General features: G+C 47.5%; 3 protein-coding genes across 6 annotated transcripts in view; all 3 read right to left on the minus strand.

Annotated features, from left to right (window-relative positions):
* The window catches only part of Hoxa3 (homeobox A3), a 44,040-nt gene that overhangs the window by 22,639 nt on the left and 1,524 nt on the right, over positions 1 to 19,877 (minus strand). For 3 of the 4 annotated variants that reach the window (XM_048786378.1, XM_048786376.1, XM_048786377.1), the window contains exon 2: positions 9,032 to 9,133. The gene's annotated coding sequence lies outside the window, so the exon portion shown is untranslated. Of the gene's footprint in view, positions 1 to 9,026; positions 9,134 to 19,877 lie in introns of all 4 variants that reach the window. The other variant, XM_048786381.1, reaches the window with a different exon arrangement.
* On the minus strand, positions 9,978 to 14,558 carry Hoxa5 (homeobox A5). The gene is made up of 2 exons (XM_015490168.2): positions 12,018 to 14,558; positions 9,978 to 11,042 (listed from the first exon to the last, which is right to left on the minus strand). The coding sequence occupies exons 1-2, from the start codon at positions 12,910 to 12,912 to the stop codon at positions 10,792 to 10,794; spliced, it is 1,146 nt and encodes a 381-aa protein (XP_015345654.1). The 5' UTR covers positions 12,913 to 14,558; the 3' UTR covers positions 9,978 to 10,791.
* Positions 13,429 to 16,922, minus strand: Hoxa6 (homeobox A6). Its single transcript, XM_015490169.2, has 2 exons — positions 16,254 to 16,922; positions 13,429 to 14,862 (listed from the first exon to the last, which is right to left on the minus strand). Exons 1-2 carry the CDS (start codon positions 16,693 to 16,695, stop codon positions 14,603 to 14,605), a joined length of 702 nt encoding a protein of 233 aa, XP_015345655.1. The 5' UTR covers positions 16,696 to 16,922; the 3' UTR covers positions 13,429 to 14,602.

Genomic DNA, 19,877 nt, shown 5'->3' on the forward strand with positions numbered 1-19,877 from the left:
AATGGGCGCGCCGCGCGCGCGGACCCGGATCAGGAAACGCGCGGGTGGGTGATGGATGCCACTGCCTGGCCCCGGGAGGGGGAGTGAGCAGGGGCTTTGGTCCTCCAGTCCCCCAATTTGGATTACCGCAGGGAATTCAGGGCCTGTCAGGCTGTAGCTCCCTTGGGCCCCGCGAATGCCCTACTTCTAGCCTAGGCCCCAGGGCAGACTCAGCGCTGATTTCCAGCCCAGTCAGGCCCCGCGTCCTCCAAGGTTCGAGGCCCGCTGCGGGAGGGAAAAGGCGTCAACACCAAGGGGCATCCTGTTTTTTATCATGGCACTGGAATAAAATGAACGTGGCCGACCGACAAATTTTCCCACCCGCTTATTCCTTTCCTACACCCTGCTGACTCGTCCCTATTTTGAGAAGACTGGCAGGAGCTGCAAAGGTTGGGTGTGTAGCTGAGAAATCTACACAGGGGTGTACAGCGAAGCCATTCCAGTGTAATCGGACAGACATTTCTTATTTTTTCCTTTTAAGACAGTCTGTTTTGTTTTTACCATATTAAAAACAAAACAAAACCCACCTTTCTAATAGCATCTTATTTGATGGAGGGGTCAACCTAAGAACTAAACACGCGTGAGTTGACGAAGTGCGATTGTGCAGTCAGACGACGGCTCAAGGATAAGAATGGATAGAAGCAACACTTCCATAAAACCGAGCTTTGAAACAAATAACTTCCTATTTCAGAACAATCCCCAAATAAAAGCAAGCTTAAAATAGAATAAGACCTTTGCCAGATCTGATCCCCAGGGGTCTTTTCCAGCTAAGAATTTTGTTTTCTCTTTTGGATGCTGCTTTTTCAGGCTGTAGCTGAGACTGGAGTTATATTTACAGAACAATCTATAATTTCTGAATTGCTGAAAATTAGCATATTAACGATATCAGTAGCTCCGGAAAGGAGGGAAAGGGACTGTTGCCTGCCATTTGGTAATTGAAATTTGATGGGTAAACTAATTATGCCATTATTAACAAATAAATTACTTATTAATTCCACCTAATGTTGATCTTTGAAGTAAATACTGATGCCTTATTCGTAGTGTGTACTTTTCCTTTTGTGAGTACCAGACACAACTAGATCCTCCAATTTTCAGCCTAGATTAGAGCGGTGCAAACTAGCATAGTCATCATTCTAAAAATAACTTTCATATTGGCAGGCAAAGCAAGGATATTTCAGCTGGTGCACCTTAGTTGATTTTTCAAAGAGCAGTATAAACAGCCTTCTCACAACTGAGTCTGGAACGCAGACAAGGAAAGTTATAGCTTAAGCCTGGAGACACTTCAAAAAGAATGTCAATTTTATCTTCATTTATATCGGTTACTCATATGAGTTACTAAATGCTAGAATATATCTATTTGATGGATAGTCATTTAATGCTTAGCCACATAAAGCCTATTATATGGGACTAATCTTTAAACTAATTTAGGAGAAGAGGTTAAAAAAGGGATCATATTAGCTTTCTAACTGGAACCCTCCTGAAGTGGTATAAAGAGCTTTTCCGCATTGGGTGTATGTGTGTGTGAAAAGTGCAGCCCATTGACTTGAGGCACCCTGAATTTTTTTAATGGAATCTGAGGCACAGACAAAAATCAACGCTGATTATAATCTTTAGACATCTTCTCTAGACTCGAGTGGGGAAAAATCTAGCCTGTGATACAGCAACCTAAACCAATATGTCTTGCCAGCAAGAAAAAAAAATAATAGGTACCTAGATTGTAAACTATGTAATATAAATAATATACATATAGATAATACGTATTACAAATCTGAGCTCTCTGAGCTTCAAGGGGAGAAAAATCGTGACAAGGAAATCTTGCTCTCCTCAAGTCATCAACCTTGAGTATTAGGGTCTTAACTATGTCTGTTTAATATTATTTATGGACACTAAAACACAAAATTCATGTTGTTTAGCCTCAGAATCTTCTATGAAATTTCTATTTTTAAGTATTAAGGAGACACAGGCACTGTTTGTATATGGATAAGCTAAACCAGCTAACTGTGCATGTGTTTCGTGTGGTTCTATTACTTTAGGAAGATGGGCTTACACAGAATCCCCCAAGGCCTGTAACTTGTCTTTGCGGTTCGTATCATAAACACAAACGGAGCCAGGACCACCAAGTGTTATCTCACACACCGACATTTTGACATTTTACTGCAAGATTTATGGCTGTAATAAACAATCCCAGTACCTTTTCTGAACCTTCCACAATCTTCCTTTGCAAAAACCATAGCACAATTCCATTGAATCAAATAATCTTTTTAAATATGTATATATGTAATTATACGTATATGTATATATATTCTAAATCACCTCTTGCCTTTACATAAAATCCAAGACAGCAAAGGAAAAACTAGGAAGATACTAAAAAAAAAAAAAAAGAAAAGAAAAGAAAGAAAGAAAAGAAAAGAAAAACAAAGCCCTGAAGTTTTACCAGCAGCATCTTGCCCGAGAAAAGATGGGATGCCCTGAAATCGAGCAGAGAGGGAGCATGCTAATCTTCACACACCAACTGGCTCCAGTCCCAAGCCGAGTGAAATCTTTATCCTTTCCTTGGGAAACTGGTAAGCATATTTGCTCATTTCCACGTGCAGGGATAACATATATTCCCAACAAAAGCTTTCTTAAAATCCCATTAAGTAAAATAACTTTTCATCATGTCCTCGCATCCCAGATGGAGAAGGAGAGTGAAGGGAGTCCTAGGGAAAGGGAGGGCAAGAGGGAGGCAGTATTTGCAGCTTGGTTTGAATCTGATTTGAATCATTTTGAATATGTTTGGAACAGCCTTTCCTCTTGAATGCAACCCTGTCCCAAGTTTCAAAGTGACCGAACAGTGACACCGTGTGCATTTTGTTTCTTATTAATCTTACACATTGACAGTCTTTGTTAAATCACAAGGCGCGCCCTTCACCAGCCGACATTTTCATATTTGTTAGACGCGCTGACCTGAAGTTCACCTCGGCCTTGGACTTTGCGCTTCTAAAAGGTCTATACAGTGTCTTTTAGAGAGTAGGGTGCTTAGCCCAGGTCACTTCTCAGGAAAAACCAAGGGGGAAAAACCAAGGGGGGAAAGCAAAGGAAATGTAAACGTTATGGAATGTATTGACTGTATTTGTCCTTTGTTCTTTAGAGGCAGAGCCCCAGACTGTTCTCTATCTGAAGCATGTCTTTAAAGCAAACTGGGGAATGGTAGAATTTCAAAATGCCTGATGGTGGCTTTTGAGGGCTTCCCCCCACCTACCCTGAGGCATATGATTGTAAAGGAACAACATGTTACCAGCTATTTGACCAATTAATTGTTTGGGGGTAATTTCCTTGTAGTAGTTTAAAATAATGAACACAACCCAGACAGAAAACCTAACATTTATATTAAGATCATACATGAATTTCAACCAGGATTGTATGAGAGGCCTAAATATTGAAATCCTCTGAATACTCTGGAAGCAGTATGCAAGTGCCTTTTTCTTTCCCTTTAAAGACTAGCTGGGAGGTATCTATGGATATTAAAGCTAAAATGTTTCTAAGGTGTGTTACATGGTTTTAACCAGAAATACAATAAATAGTAAGGTCCTCTACAAGAGACATAGAATTGTCTCAGTAAGAGGGGTTTCCACTTTCTTCATTTCACTAGCCCAGATGTGGTAAAGTGTGTACTGCTGTAACAGCAATCACCACAGTTGTTTCCTTTCTTCTATTTCATCTGGCAAAACCCCATTTGGCTCCAAGCTCTTGGCCAGGGTAGAAACTTTACACATTGCACAGTAGAAGCACCCTTATTACTTCCATGAAGGCAGTGTTTGGGAAATATTTACTTTAATACTGAACATACCTGGCACTGTTAAATCTAATCAACCTGAATATATCAAGATGATCTCAAACATCCTTGCAATAGTCTACATTCTGGGTAGTTGGATTATCTCCAAAATTAAGAAGAAAAACCTAGAAAAATTTTATCTCTCTCTTCTACTTTCCTACATTGATCACTTCAAGGTCAATACATAGAAAAGAAAACCACGTCCCCCAGGAAATAGATTCTAACAGCATCAACACTTAAAACCAACTTAATGCATGAAAAAGAAAATATTGTTTAGTTATTCAGTTGCAACTCACACAGGAGCTATGGTTCCAGCCTGCTTCCATAGTACACTATTCCCTTTCTTTTCTACTTGCCCACTCTTCCTGCTTAGCTTGTTTTCCCCACTCCTTACCCCACCACCCCACCCATTTCCACAGGTAATTTTCAAAAGTATATTCTGGAGAACAGAAATCTTATGGCGTGGACTGGCATTTGTAGATTCCACCTTCTTGCATTCTCTAGTTATTCAATTGTGTCGTAGCATTTGTCTACATTCACTTGTGGGTTAATAATAAATATAACTAAAAATTCTTCAACAACATGAATGTTTTCTCCCTGGTGGTGGTGGTGGTAGGAATCCTGTCTCTTTCTAGAGGGTTTCCACATCTTTCCCTCCTCTTTCAAGCTCTCAGAACTTTGCATTTCGTTTCAGAAAAAGTGTTTTCTATGTTTGAAAATTGCAAAGAACACATTTTGCATGAAGTACCTGTGTTTGCCCTTCTCTCCACACTTTTGAGGTCATTATAGGTACTTAAAAAAAAAAAACCTAGCCAATCAAAATCACCTTTATCAAATAAAAGAGGTTTCCTGTACAGTTCTCTTGCCTTTGTGGGTACAAGGGAACATGGGAAAGTTGCTACATTGTTTCTTAAAGGCACACTGATGAGTTTTTGAACGTTTTTCTTGCTGACAAACCTACAAACCACTCCTGCTCTCCAACATCTAAGGTGTTGGTGTTTCAGAAATCTATGCCTATTTACCTGCTGCTATTCCCTCAGAATGGAAGCAATAATTCAACATGAAATACAGCATGTATTACTCTTGAAAAGAGGAATTTTCTATCCTTTCCTCCGTAATTGAGGTCATTCAACCACTAGGGTTCACCTGGAGTCCATACTGTGATACACGCGTCACTCCGAGCCATTTTATCTTTTGTGCTGATAGTCAAGATCGCAGCTCTAACATTGACATCAAACTCTGTCTGGGCAGATGACTAAGAGTGCTACACAATGTAAACTTTTGACCCTCAACTTTTTGACCTGCAGTTGTAGCACACTAACCACAAAGATACACAAAGCTGAGCTTCTTCTTTCAGGGAGAAGCTCCCCCACCCCAACCCCCTGGATTGAAGATCTCAGGATACTCTGCTTCTGCCACTGCCTTTTGGAACTGGAGGGTGAACTGGATATTTCTGTGTGTTTTTGACTGTATTTCCTGTCAAATTAGTCTGCTACTTATTTTTGTCAGCACTTACATAGGAACTAGACTAACTTGAAATCATTCATGATTTCAGTAACAAGGTAAATTTGGAGTAGAACAGGAGAATTTTTCAAAAAAATGAAAGAGAAGATGGGGGGACTAGCAATGGGAAATGGGGACTTTTTTTCTTTATTTAAAAATAAAGATGCAGCCCTAATTGTTTGGGAGAGCTAGCCCAGGCGGGCAAGTTGACTGTGAACTTGTACTAAAGCGTGCTCTGCTGGCGATTCCTAGGGTGTGCAGATTTATCTTCTCTGCATTTACTTAACCCGGCAGTGAACTGCGCGGGCGTCATTTGTTAGGCGATGACAGACTTCACCTCCAGCAAGGGCTGCTTCACAAAATTGCAATAATTACCTAATAACCTTCATAACAAATATTATTATTAAAAAGACCCATTTGTGGGGAAAGGATCTGGTGGGAGAAGGACAAATTTCTTTGTGAAAAAATACCAAACAAAACAAACCTGGGCTGATCTTTTAGTTCTGGGGCTTAGAATGGCTAGAATTATGGATCCCTCCCCTATGTGGGTGGGAGCCTAGGCTGACCCCCTCAGCCCATGCCTAGTAGCCCCATTAATAGTTTTGTCATTGACTCCAAGGAAATCCCTCCTTAGAAGCCAAAGGGATGGAACCCACAATGCTCTGCCCTCTCCATGGTGGGCAAGCCATGGATAGACCCCCCAGCCAAAGCAGGGAGACACTAAAGGGCATCTTTCAAGCTAAAATGACAGTCTTCCTCTTATCAGCCCATCTTTTAGGATGTGGCTGTTTGGGCATAATCCTCTCTGAAGCTCAACAAATGAACATGACTGTTTCTGGTAGAAAATTCTAAGACACTCTCCTTGCAGAGCCACCAGCAGTGAAGCAGGGGAAAACACAGGAGAAAAGGACTCTTGGCATAATGTTGTGAAATTAGACCATGCAAACCCTAACAAACCCCTAAGTAAGTGTGACCAGAAGCTTCCTATTATATTTATAGGTCAGGAAATATTTTCTCTTAGGTTTGTGGAAACAAATGAGCCCCTGCACATTCCTGCCGCCTTTTCCCTTTACAAGATGAGAAGGAGCATAGACACACTTTTGCCACCGGCTGAGGCTGGATGTCTTCAGTGACAGAGATTTTTTTTCCTAAGTAAGTTCCTTTGCAAAAACAACCCCCCCTCAAAAAAAATAATCACAAAAAGAAATAGCTTATCTACAAAATGAGTAGATAACCAGTCATCCTTTTTAGCAAGCTTGCTATGAAATTGGGAAGAAAGAAAAAAATCCCTCTAATAACACTTACATAGGTCCGACTGGATATTGTATTTCTTAAAAAGCCATTTTACTCCATGTGGGTCAACCTGCTCTCTTAAATTCTACTCAAGTTTTGTGAAGATTAAAATAGAAATGGACAAGCTGACAGTATTTATAGCCTGTAATTTTTAAAGTTAACCAGAAAGATTCTCTTTGTTGTATGGTGCTGGAAATGACTCCAACAGTCTTTCTTTCAACCTCTCACCCCAAGTTGGGGTATGCCACCAACGTGGTAAAGATAATTTCTTTATGCAAGGTTCTCCGACAAACCTGCCAGGATCCCTGTGACTTTTCTGCTTCTAATTTCAGTCTCCAAGGAATCACTCAAGCAAGATTACCAAATAAGTAACCAAAATAGAACCACCACCCAATATTTTGCCAATAAAGAAAAACAGCCATAGTAGCAAAAGAAAGGATCCAGAATTCTCAGACCCTACATAGAATTCTTATTCCGGTCTCCACTTAAGATTTGGACACATATGTTAGTGCTATAGTATCCATATCACTTTAATGGGTTACACAAAATGACTTCAGGAATTCTTCATCTTGCCACCATTCATGAAAAGTAGGAGTTAGGTAGGAGGGCTCTAATTTTGCAAAACAAAACAAACTTTCAAGGTTTTGCTTTTGGTATCTCTAACTTTGGGGACAACTGTTGGACTTCCTTTGGGTACAGGTGACCTGTGCAATAAAGTTTGTCAAAATTCCAAATCTATGCCTCAAAATTTTTCTCTTTAACTATTTAGTTAATATTTCTACCAATAAGCACTTGCAGGAAAGCTGCCCAGCTCCTGAGAGAAAATCAGATCCTGTTTTTTTGTTTCATTTCTCAATGCAGTTAGAGAATTTGGCTTAACTCCTCAGACAGGATTGGGGGGAAATCTTTTAGGTCCTTTTTGGGTGCCCACCCAGAAAAAGACACCAAGACAGGCCACTATGTCCCCAGTCACTTGGCTTAGTTGTGCCATTGAAGAATGTAGGGGGCTGGGGCCAGAAGGGGTAGCTGGGACCAAGATGGAATTGTACCCGGGAAAAATTCATTTCACCTTACTTCACCCATTGGTGCAATTTTGGAGACTGTTTTGGAAATCACAGATTATGTAAATTTCCTGGGATCAAACAGAAAGAGCAACTAACAAAAGAGAGGCGGAAATCTCCTACTGACAAACTACCAATTTCTTTCCTAAACTACCCTTTATGATGTGTCAGGAAAAACAACCTAATGGCTCTAGGGACTTTTAAGTTGAGCATTGGAGACACCTCGATTTCCCCCCAAACTTTAGGGCACAGTTTGGAAAAAAAGAATTTGTCTGTATGCTGAGGGGGAGTAAATTGCTCTAATCTTCAGTGTTATCTAGGGGGATGCCTAATTTGCCTTTTGAGGGTCCTGTGTTTTAATTCTACAAAGAAGGAGAGGAAACGGAAAGAAGAGTGGGAGAACGGGCAAGGCGGAAGAAAAGAAAGCGTTTTTAACCCCTTTCAATTAGCCTGGGGATTCAAAGACTAAAGTTAAATCCGGCCATAAAGTTTATTGCTTCAGACTCACAGGCGGGTGAGAACAGTCCCAGAGAAATAAAAAGAACGTGCAGGCAAACAAGGTTCAGGGCCTGGTCCCTGGGGCGGGGGAGGGGGTGCTGACCCATCCCCCAGGTGGGGACCTACGGTCCCCAGCGTCCAGTGGGCTTTAGCAGCCTGGGCTCGGCCTCGCAACCAGGGGCCCAGCCTGAAGGTGCAGCCCGCGCCACGCGGGCCTCAAACACCCTCCTGCTCTCGCGCGCCAGCCTGAAACCCGGCCCCGAAGGCCGCCGCCTCAATTCAGTCCTGCCAAATGACCCTGGCCCGCGAAGACATATTGCCACAGCCCCATAAGGAATCCCGCCAGAGTCCGCCTCGGCCCTGCCGGGGCCTTTCTTTCAAACTCTGGAGCTCAGCGCAGCCCTTGGCGCCCGCAGCCGGCGCCCCACTGTCTCCCAGCCCCCACCCCAGGGCTCCTCGACCCCCAAAGAGCCCGGAACAGGCCAGGCGCGGAATGGGGAACGGGCCTGCCAAGACTCCACACGCAGGCCTATTCCCACACAAAAATCAGCTTTTTGCACGCCGGCAGGAGCAGCGGAAGTCATTAACATCCGCGGTTGTGCAGCAATTAAAGTTAGGCCTGGGGATGCGGCCGGGCCACAGGCGCTGTTCACTGGGCTGCCTCCGCAAAGCTGGTTTCTTGGCTCTGCTAATTTGAGCAGAGGAAAACTTTGCTGTCCCTTTTTGAATTCAGAGGCAACCTCCGAGGGGGGGGGAGGGAGAGAGAGAAAGTTTTCAGAGCACAAATAAACTTGAAAGAGCTCAGGAAGCAAGCTTACCTTACCTTAACTCGGAGGGAGCCATTTTTCAGAGTTTTGAGAAGTTGTAGTTTGGACACTTCTGGACCTAAAATTGACAATTTGAATGACCAGGAGGCACACGTAGCCTGCAAAAGAGTCAAATGGAGTCCAGCGTCAGTGAGATTATATGTTATGTGGTATATAATGTTGGATGTCAACTCCCCAAAACCATAAAACTTACTTTAATGGCCCCACGTGACGTTTTATAGCCAGTGAGCCGATCTGTCTGTGCTATGGATGATTTTACGATCTAATTCATAGACAAAACCCTATTCATTTGGCACCCAAATGTCATATAGCCGGAACTGGGGCTTATAAAGTTTACTGTTTTATAACTTTTAAAAGGAAAGACGGCATCAGTGTAAGCAGTCGGTAAATGTGCAAATCTCTAGTTGGGCTTTAGCCGCTCTGAGGAGTTTCCCAATCGAGCTAGGATGGGGTAAGTACCTTCCATTTGTAGCAAATTAATTGTAGCAAAAGAAGTCAACTGGGTTCAGGGTGAGGAGTGGGGAAGGGGTGCTGGGATGGGTTAGGGGCAGGGGGTTTGGGGTCCATAACCTGGCATAGCAGTCTCTTCAGCAAGTGGAGGCCTAAGGAAAGAGGCAGGGTCTATGTGGGCCCCAAGGGCGGCTAACAAAGCCCTTGGATTTTTCTCCTTCTTTCTCTCCCTTTTTCTCTTTTTTTGTACCCAGCAAGTTAACTTGTTTTCCTCAGAAATGGGCATAGTGGACTTTGGAACAGCTTTGCTTTTCCCACTTTCTGCCCTGAACTTTCTGATGGGTCAAAGTTAGGGAGGTAGCTGGTTAGGATGGTCTGAGGCCTCCATGCACAGGCAGGCTGCTCAGGTGGCCTCAGGCTCACCAACTTCCAGGACTGGACAGACAGAAAAGCAGAAAGAGCCGCTCACTGTTTGGCACAAACCAGACCAAGAGAACTTACAATAGAAAGTTTATTTTTTTTTTTGTTTCCAGTCAGTATTTTTTCCTTAAAAACAAATACCAAAAAAAAAAAAAAAAAAAAAAAAAAANAAAAAAAAAAAAAAAAAAAAGCTGATCACAGTTTGCTTAAACAGCCAGACTTGGACAATATTTGTAACTTTGTTCACAAAAACATACATCACTGAAGCTGAGCTTATAAGAGCCACTTCCAGAGTTCGTGCAAAGGGTCCTACAAAGGCACGCAGGGACACACCGCTTGGAGTCACAGTTTTCGTCACAGAGTCACTAGTCACTACACGTCGAACAAGTTAAGTTGTGTCTCATCAAGTCACCTCTACAACAGCATTAATTACACAGGAATATAGGTAGTTTGAATAAAAATATCTTTAACAGCTTGGAGCTATTGAGACAGGAACACTTCCACGCACATGCACAGTTAAACAACTCGAGTGCAACACACAACATTGGCACTAAACGAGGTCGAAGGGGGACTTTTTTGTGTGTTTTTTTCCTCTTTTTTTTTGTTATAGTTACTTCAAGTAACACAGCTTGCTTCATATAAATAAGTTAAAACATCTATTTTTTTCAAGACAAAGCCATTCAGGACAAAGAGATGAACAGAAAGCAGATCTACTTATACAGGCGCTATAATGGCAATAAACAGGCTCATGATTAAAAGATGAATTAGGGCAACGAGAACAGGGCTTCTTCACAGAAGGAACACAAGGGAGTTTCAGAAAGTCACCTTAGTACTGACACTATGCGGGATCCGCTAATACTGCTCAGTACTTTAAACGCTCAAATACTCAGGGGCGGAAGGCCCCTCCCGCCGCCGCCATGCTCATGCTTTTCAGCTTATTATCTTTTTTCCACTTCATTCTCCGGTTTTGGAACCAGATTTTAATTTGTCTCTCGGAGAGGCAAAGAGCATGTGCTATTTCAATCCTTCTTCGGCGGGTCAGGTATCGGTTGAAGTGGAACTCCTTCTCCAGCTCCAGAGTCTGGTAGCGCGTGTAGGCCGTCCGGGCCCTTTTGCCTTCCGGGCCGCCTATGTTGTCTGCAACAGAAAAGTCAGCGGTTTAGCCACCAACTCCTCAGTCCTTGGCTTCCAAAGTCCACCAGCTTGACAAGCCAGGGTCCTGAGCAGGGAACCTGGGCAAAAGACTCAACAAGTCCTCCCTCTCTGCCTGTCCACCCTCCCCTCCCGAATTTCCTTCCCTCTTCCTTTCTAGAGAGAAACAATACGATTTGAACTCTGGGAACAATCGGCCCATCATAGGCTGGAACCATGTCCCGAAAGACCGCCGGGCTTTCCCTCGCCCCTTTTCTGCCCTCTGGCCCTGCCCTGGACACCCCTGATTGGGGGGCACAGCCCTCATAGGCTGCCCACTCCTCGGAAACCAGCCGAAGTACGGCCCTATTCTGAGTGCCTAAGTGGCCTCCAGGTCACCCTCCCTTAAAGTTCCAGCCCCGCGAGCCGCCTCCTGTTCCATCCTGTATGCTGGGGGCGCCTGCTTTCTTTTTCTTCTTTTCCTCCTGTCTCCCTCTTACCCCCAAACTTCAGAATCCTGCCGGCCCTCGCCTCGATTATTCCCCCCCAATCCTTTTTGGGGGGCTGTAATTAGTAAGGCTGTTTTCCCAGGGTAGCCCTCCTCATAAATTATCCGCCCTGACAAGCCCGATTCATGGCCCCTACTGCCATCCTCTACCTCTCTGCTATCTGCTCGGCTCTCCAGACCCCGTAGCGCATTCAGAGGCTCTGGGGTTTGAGATGGATTTTCCCCCCTTTCTCTCACTTTCAACGTTTAAACTTGCCTGCCCACCAGCTCATTCCCTTACTATTTGCGAGCACAGTGTGCTGCTGAAAAGAGGAGGAAGAAGGATGAAGGCAGGGGAAGAATGGCAGGGAGAAGCTCCGGAGGGCTGGGAAAGGCAAGACTAGGAAAGAACCACAGAGAGAGCGGCAAGGAGAGAGGGGGACCAGGAGCCGCGCCCCCGCGGACGCGTGGATTTAGAAAAAGGCTGGCTTTACCATGACTTATGTGCAGCTTGCGCATCCAGGGGTAGATCTGGGGTTGAGCGGGCGGCGCCGGGCTCGGCTCGCTCTGCGCGCTCGCCTGCTCGCTGCTGGCGGGGGCGTCCTCCTCGGCTCCGGACGCCGTGCCAACCCCCTCTCTGCTGCTGATGTGGGTGCTGCCGGCGTTGGCCGAGGCGCCGCTGGAGTTGCCCAGGGAGTTTTTCCCGCCGTGGTGGCTGTCGCTGCCTGGAGAGGGGGCCACGGCGGAGCAGGGCAGCGGGTCGGGCGGAGGCGAGTGCGTGGACGTGGCCGGCTGGCTGTACCTGGGCTCGGCGGGCGCCGCGCTGGCGCCGGCCGCGTAGCTGCGGGCGCGCTCCCCGGAGCCAAAGTGGCCAGAGCCCGAGCGGCCGACGCTGAGATCCATGCCATTGTAGCCGTAGCCGTACCTGCCGGAGTGCATGCTCGCCGAGTCCCTGAATTGCTCGCTCACGGAACTATGATCTCCATAATTATGCAACTGGTAGTCCGGGCCATTTGGATAGCGACCGCAAAATGAGTTTACAAAATAAGAGCTCATTTGTTTTTTGATATGTGTGCTTGATTTGTGGCTCGCGGTCGTTTGTGCGTCTATAGCACCCTTGCACAATTTATGATGAATTATGGAAATGACTGGGACATGTACTTGGTTCCCTCCTACGTAGGCACCCAAATATGGGGTACGACTTCGAATCACGTGCTTTTGTTGTCCAGTCGTAAATCCTGCCTGATGACCTCTAGAGGTAAACTCGCGCACTAATGGGGGAGTTGGGTGGAGGCGAGAGGGGTGGCGCGCGCGCCTCGGGCGCGTGCCCGTCACCAGCTGCCGCCGTTCAGTCGGACTCGAGCGCCACCCGCTGGAGGCAGGGCGCATCGCTCCGCTTCCGACCCGGGGCTGCAAGGGCCGGGGTCGAATTGAGGTTACAGCCCATTATGGCAAAATTATTGCATTTCCCTCGCAGTTCCATTAGGATGTACCAATTGTGAGGCCGTCAGCTGCCGATCGTGCGCCCGGCGAGGATGCAGAGGATTAGGGGGAGGTGGTGACTTGGAATTTATTTACAACAACTTTATTTCCCGGCTTTGCAGCCCCTCTTATTTTTGTGTCGAGGTTGGGGTCGGTTCCACCCGTCCTGCCGGCAGCTCTGAATTTTGAAATACAGATATCACCTTCGGGGAAGGGGAGGAGGCCATTTAGCCAATTGAAGAAATAAATCCTGCCCGCAGCAGCAGCTACAATTACGGCTCTGTTTTTGCGAGCGCATGAGGGACAGTGTCCCTGCCGCTCTTAAGTGACAGGCGTCTATTAAAGATAGCTTTTGTGTAGTGTTTCTTCGAGGCAAGGTCAAATTCCATACACTTTTATAACTAGAGTTGGTTTTTTTCTTTCTTGTAAATATGGTTTTCGTGTCATTAGTTTCCTATTTGATTTGCCTACGTATCCAGCCTGGAGAATCTTCACCACCGGGTTGCCTTCCTCCAGTTAGCCCGGGCCCAAGTCGGAGGGTTCTCGGTGAACCCAGCGAATGGGTCCACGCTTCCCTCAGCCACAGAGGCTGCTTGGGGCCTAGGGATCCGTGAGTCGAGTTATTGGGGTCTTGCTTAGATCTCCAGGAATGAAATGAGGAAGTTAATGGAATCATTTCGCAGCGGTGCCTAGTTATAATATCTCCGCAGTTATTTTTCTGGGCTTTGAAAGACGAAAGTAAATCACAAATACAACTAAGAGGCGAGGGGAGTCTCTCCACTGGAGGCCCAGCATCCGAGGCGCCCCTGGCACGTTTGGAAGCCAGGACTCTTCTTGCTCCCATGGCCCTGGGCCCCCTTGTTGTGTTCTGAAAGCCGCTTGGTGGCGGCGCCAGCGCTGTCGGAGGAAGAATCTGGAATCTGGAGTGGGAGCCTGTGGGAGCCCAGTTGCTTCCGGGGCTGTAATGTTCCACCGGCTCCCAGGTTGGCTGTTCACGACTGAGGCTGCTGCTTTTCCACTGACGGTTGTGCGCGGGCCTTAGAGACTGGACTCTGTAGTGGCCCTTTTGTTCCTGGAGCTTCTTCCTGTTTGGGGGCAGCCTCATAAACCGCCAAAAAGCTGGGGCCCCAGCCTTTAGGCCCTGTCTTTCTAGTGGCCAGAGATGACTTGGTGATACCCGTCAGGACTTAATGGTGAGGGACCGCGGCAAAGACGCCCAAACACCAAACGGGGCACAGCCTGGGGCTCTTTCTTTCCGGCAACCCCGCAGTCTGAGCTCAGAGAGCACAGAGATGCTAACAGGGGCCTAGATGAATTCTGAGTGCACCCTGGGACCCCGGAGCCGTCTTGGGCAGCCTTGGGGAACAGGCCTGTGTGTGTACAGTGCGCCCCGCTCGACCGCTGGGATTTGCCGTGTGTGGGTTTCTTGGTTTTTGTAATAAATAAATGCTCAGGGCTTGCAAAGCTCCTGGCACCCCCCAAAGCTGTGGAAGCCCCTGGATGGGAGCAGGCGGGGAGAAAAGTTTAGGGAGCAGGCAAGGGCAAAGGGGCAAAGCTGAAGGAGGTTCTAGCGCTGGCCTGGTCTCTGCCCAGGCATCTACTCGCCCGCCTTTGCCTCAGAGTCCTCCCCGCTGGGCTGTGTGGAATTGATGAGTTTATTTTCCTTTTTCCACTTCATACGGCGGTTCTGGAACCAGATCTTGATCTGGCGCTCAGTGAGGCAGAGCGCATTGGCGATCTCAATGCGGCGGCGCCGCGTCAGGTAGCGGTTGAAGTGGAACTCCTTCTCCAGCTCCAGCGTCTGGTAGCGCGTGTAGGTCTGGCGGCCTCGGCGCCCGTGGCTCCCGTAGACCGCACCTGCAGGCAGAAATGGCCGGGTGCCGGTAAGCGAGGTCCCGACGGCCAAACCAGTCAGTTCCCTGCCTCCCGCCAGGGGCCTCTGGGCTGGAAACCACCCCGCCTCCTCTCTAGCCTCTCCCACTACATCTGGGGATGAAAGCGGGCTGAATGGAGAAGATATTTCATAGCAAGCGAGGTGTTTTTCACCTTAAACGACTTGGAGTGGGAAGTTACAGTTTTTGAAATTTTTGGCTTGTAAGAAAACAATTACAAGGGAAATAATAGAATAACATTCTTAATTTGGAACACCAGAGTCATTTTTGTATGTGTGAGGAATAGTATGTGTGCTTGGGGTGAGTGGGAGTGGAACCCTGTGAGCAGTATAGACACTGAATTCACACATTGGTCTCTGTGAGGACGCTACTAAGGCCACCAATGTCAAGACTCAAAACATTTTTTTTTGAAAGTTAAATATGGTCAGCCCTGATAAATCTCTGCAATTCTCCCAAATTAAATGACCCATCTGAAAAATACAGAGATCCACTTGGGGAAAAGTGACTTTTACAGCACATTAGGTTCTGTCTCCCTCCAAGGGGGGAGAAATTCCCGGTGGAGTCTTTGAAAACCAGGGCCAAAAAGATGGCATTATAGGTGAGCTGGAGTTTCTAGCAATAGGGATGTGTTGGGTTGCCTGTTCTGCTGCCAAAGGTTCCCAAGGGTGGGAGGATCCCCCCAAGCCAGTGTAAGGCTCAGAAGGAGGCAGAAGTTGGCTAAGAGTGAGCAGTTGAGTGGAAGGGGGAGGAGGGGAGGGAGGGGGAGAGAGAGAGCTAGGGAGAGAGAGAGACCCTGAGGCTGAGAATGTGGCCCTTAAAGGCTTTGAGGAGACACTGGAAGAGGTCAAATGGGGGGCCCTCTCTGTCTGGGTTTCTGAAGGGCAGAAAGGAGAGGGAATTGGGAGGTGAAAGAAGTTATCAGTGATGTCCGAAGGAGGCCCAGTCTTCTTGGGAACCCGAATAGGATGCAGCCAAGGTGTAGCAGGGGCAGGCTCTCCCAACCAGCTTCCTTTTCTGGTTGCCACCTTCCCTCAAGTTTGCCCCTGTCAAGGTTTTCACACAGCCTGGTAGTGATTCCCCCCACCCTCCCCTAAAGTATCACCTTACAAGGACCCTGCCTTTGCTTTCCTTTGCATCAGCCTGATGGCTCCATTGGGAATAGTTTTCTTCTTTTTTAAAAATCGATTTTTAAAAAGCCAAAGAAACTTTGTTCATTCTTTCCTCCACTCTCTCTAATTCCTCTTCCTACTTTCTCTGGCACTATCTCCTTTCTTCTTCCTTTCCCTGTCTCCTTTCCCCTCTCCCTCCACTGTCTTGGGTGGTGGTGGTGGGGTGGGGTGCAGGGAAAAGCCTTACCAGCGCAGGAGTTCATCCGCTGCATCCAAGGGTAAACAGGACTCGTGTACTTCCGGTCGGTGCCTTCGTCATGGAGGGCTTTGCCCTGCACGCTGCTGCTGTCGGGTTTGTACTGCTGCTCGGGAGAAAAGTGCAGGTAGTCCCCGGGGCCCCTCTGCTTGCCACTGCCCGAGGGCGAGGCGCCACTGAGGTCTTTATCAGAATAGAAACACGAGGCCCCGTACTCGTAGGATGCCCGGTTGCAGGCCAGGACCGAGTTGGACTGTTGGTAGAAACAAGGTGAGGTGTATGTCTTGTCCGGGAGACTCGACGCCCCATACGAGGCCGGGAAGGGCCTCAGAGCATCATAGCCGGCTGGGTAGAGGGGCAGCTGGCCCAAGAAGGAGTCCTGGCCGCTGGGCAAGCTCCCGGGGAAAGTGGGATTCACAAAATAGGAACTCATTTGCGCGCCCCTCTGCAGGACTGTGATTTGTTGTGTATTAGTACATCTGGCTATAACTATTAGTAGTCATCGAACTGGTTTGTTTCTGGATGGCCGAACGCCAAAAGCGACAGCAGCAAATCGCACCAGCTGACGCGGCGGCGGCCAATGGGAGCGAGCGCCGGAGCCCGCTCCCCGGGGACCGCGGCGACCGAGGCAGCAAAGTTACAAACAGCCCCCAGCCCGCCCGCCCGGCAGATTAATGGGCGCGCACAGCCAGCCGGCCCAGCTCCTTTTCCCCGAACGTCAGCGGCGGGCACGGCCCGGGCAGGGATGTGCAGATCAGACCTGGGTAGGGGGAACTAGCGTCCAGGCCGCGGGAAGGCCCAGCCAGGCTCGCTCTTTCCTCCTCCTCATTTTGCCTGGTTGGATTTTGCTGGGGTTTTCCTCCAAACAGGAAACCTGACAACCCCGCGCCAGGAGGGGCGGCAGCACGGACGGCTTTGCTCCCTGCTGGCCTGCACTCCAGGCACGGCCCAGAGTTGCCCCTCCCACTGCGCTCCCCTACTGTGGATGTGGGTTCTTGAGCTAGACAAGGGACTCTTAGAAGCCAGGCCTTCACTGTCTGCTCTTCACTCCTGTACCTCAGAAATCGATACAACCCCTTATTCTCTCCTTCTCACTCTTACCAGAGGTCTGGGCCTTGCAGCCAAGGGCTGAAAGCTCACTTCACAACTACCCAGCGCAAGGCCAAACTTAAGCTCTTCCTGCTGCCTCTCCCTCCCACATACAACACGTCTTGAGCACTGATGGGCTCTTCTGCAATGGCCCTTGCCTTCTTGGTCTCAAAGCAAGCACCGCCAGCAACTGCGCATTCCCATCCTGTCTTTGAACCCCGGCAATGGAGAGACCAGAAACCACTGTCTCAACAAGAAAAGACCATAGAGGAACAGCTGTGAGACTGAGATCTGAATCCAGAGGTGGGACTTGCTCCCCTCACCCAGCATGGGGGACTCTCCACCTTTGTACAGCTCAGAGCTGAGACAGATACAAATCCAGATGCAGACCTGCTCCCTCTTCATTCCAGAGGCAGAGGGGATGCAGGGCCCTTGGCCAAGCAGGGCAGAGAGAACTAGCCCGGTGGGGCCTAAGGACAGGGGATAATTAATGGGCTTGGTTTCAGGAGCCCCAGTAGCTCACACTGTGTGGGTTGTACCCTCTTTCCTGTCTTTCCTGAGACTACTCCCAGAGCTGCCACAAACAGTAGCTCCAGAACCCAGAATAGTTGTCTCAACAGCTCCAGAAATCCTAAATTGCTTTTACCGCTGTCCGAAGTCTGGCAGTCCCCAGATAGGACATGAAAAACCAGTTCTGGGCTACTCTCTCTTGCTTGAGAGGTGTACATTCAAGATAGTTGCCTTTTACAGCACAGGGATCAATCTCATTTTGCAAAATGTGATATTGGTCCAATGACATTTTTAAGACTGTGTTTGTTAGGCTTGTAAAATCCCTTGAATTAGCTTTAAAAATCCTCAATTCTGTGGAGGTTGAAGAAAGGGTATTGACGTGATTTGGTTTGATTTCAGAAGGCTGTTTGTCAGATCTATAAAACTCTGGCCAACACAGGCTAATGGGGTTCAGGACTTAGCTGGGGGAGTGACAAGTGGTAATGCTCCCATAGGAATCTGTGAACGACTTTCTTAATCCCTTCCTTACTTTTTGATTTTTTCCTTGACTTCCCTTTGCCCAAAGGGAGAAAAAAAAATCAGAAAAGGACTGGCCTAAGGTCAGCTTCCACAAAGCCCATGCACCATGAAGGTTGCCAGGAAGCCTTGTGCCAGTGTCTTGATCAAACTCACTGGAGAAAGTTTTACCTTTGCATAGAAGGAAGGTTCATTCTTAGACAAAATTTGTCATTTCCTACACATTTCTTCAGGGGAATGATCTAATAGGTGAAAATGAAAACTCAGGAATCAAAACGTAAAAAGGAAATTATTTTCTCAAAAAGTCAAGTTTGAAGAATATCGTATTTCTGTAATTGTTTCTTAAAATCATTAGATGGCAGTGATTTCACGAAAGCTATTATTTAAAATGAAAATAATCATTTTGCAAATATTGATAAATATTTACATTTACAATTTTCTTTTGTTTCTCCATGTCCCACACAATGTTGGAGCTTGTAGTTTTTTACTACTATTATTATTATGCTTTGACCCAGATTCTTGATCTAATAATTGTCACAGCCTTCAAAGAGAATTTGATTTCTCAGCTAAGAGTCAGAAAACGTTATATTTCTAGCTTCTGTAAGCACTAAGAAGGGACAATATATTAAATTAAAATCTACATGTTACCCAAGGCTAGTGCATATTATGTTGGCAGTCAACGAATTTATTTCTCTGACCAGACACACACGTGTGTATATATATATGGGGTGGAGGGGGGGGAGGCAGGCAAGCACACTGGACAGACCCATTCAAGCAAGAATAGGAACCTCACAGTCTCCGTAGACCCTCCATAAAGCCTCTCCTGGGACGGTGAGAATGTCCGTCCCAGAAATTTCTCTTCTCTCTCATTGCTACACAGAAAGCAGACTTACCTTTCAGTTTCCTCCAACGGGGGCAGGATGGCGAATAGGGTCACACAGTCCACCCTTGCCCTGGGCTACCCGTCCACTTCCTCCATTTCCGCCAACCTGGAGGTTGGCCTGCTGGTGTGAGTGTGGGGACCTCGAAGGCCCACCTCCGTTCAGCCAAATCACTAGCCAGGATCAGAACCCAAAACACACAGGTGCGGCCTCTGTCCCTCACAGGCCCTCTCCTGGAGACACAGCCCGCCTTCCTTGCCATAGCCAATTCTCCTCAGGGCCAGCCAGGCCAGCAGGCCTCAGGACCACAAGTGGTCTTTCCAATGTCAGAATCCCAAAGCCAGCGTGTTCCCCCAATCGGCGTGCGCCCTCAGGGCGCCTTGGGACGCGCAGTTTGGACAGAAGCAGCCATGATGTGCCAGGCGGCCTGTGCGACCAGTCTCCATGGTGCTGGGGTGAGGGTGAAGGGAGGTCCCGAGTCTTTTCCGGCGTCCGGCTGTCAGGGGTGGCGGAGGCAGCAAGATTTCCCAGCCAAATAGACCCTGGGAGACAGCCCCCAGACCCCCTTCTTCCCCCTCTCCACTGCCTTCTGGGGAATCTCTGAGGGGCCGGTAGAGCA

The sequence above is a fragment of the Marmota marmota genome, unplaced genomic scaffold, assembly GCF_001458135.2.
Source record: "Marmota marmota marmota unplaced genomic scaffold, marMar, whole genome shotgun sequence".
Lineage (NCBI taxonomy): Eukaryota > Metazoa > Chordata > Mammalia > Rodentia > Sciuridae > Marmota > Marmota marmota.

Bases quoted from the DNA above. Each gene is read 5' to 3' on its own strand.
- Hoxa6 (XM_015490169.2), bottom strand. From the start codon at position 16,695: ATGAGTTCCTATTTTGTGAATCCCACTTTCCCCGGGAGCTTGCCCAGC. The intron at 14,863-16,253 runs GTAAGGCTTTTC...TTCTGCCTGCAG, and splicing joins GCGGATGAACTCCTGCGCTG to GTGCGGTCTACGGGAGCCAC.
- Hoxa5 (XM_015490168.2), bottom strand. From the start codon at position 12,912: ATGCGCCCTGCCTCCAGCGGGTGGCGCTCGAGTCCGACTGAACGGCGG. The intron at 11,043-12,017 runs GTAAAGCCAGCC...TTTCTGTTGCAG, and splicing joins CAAGCTGCACATAAGTCATG to ACAACATAGGCGGCCCGGAA.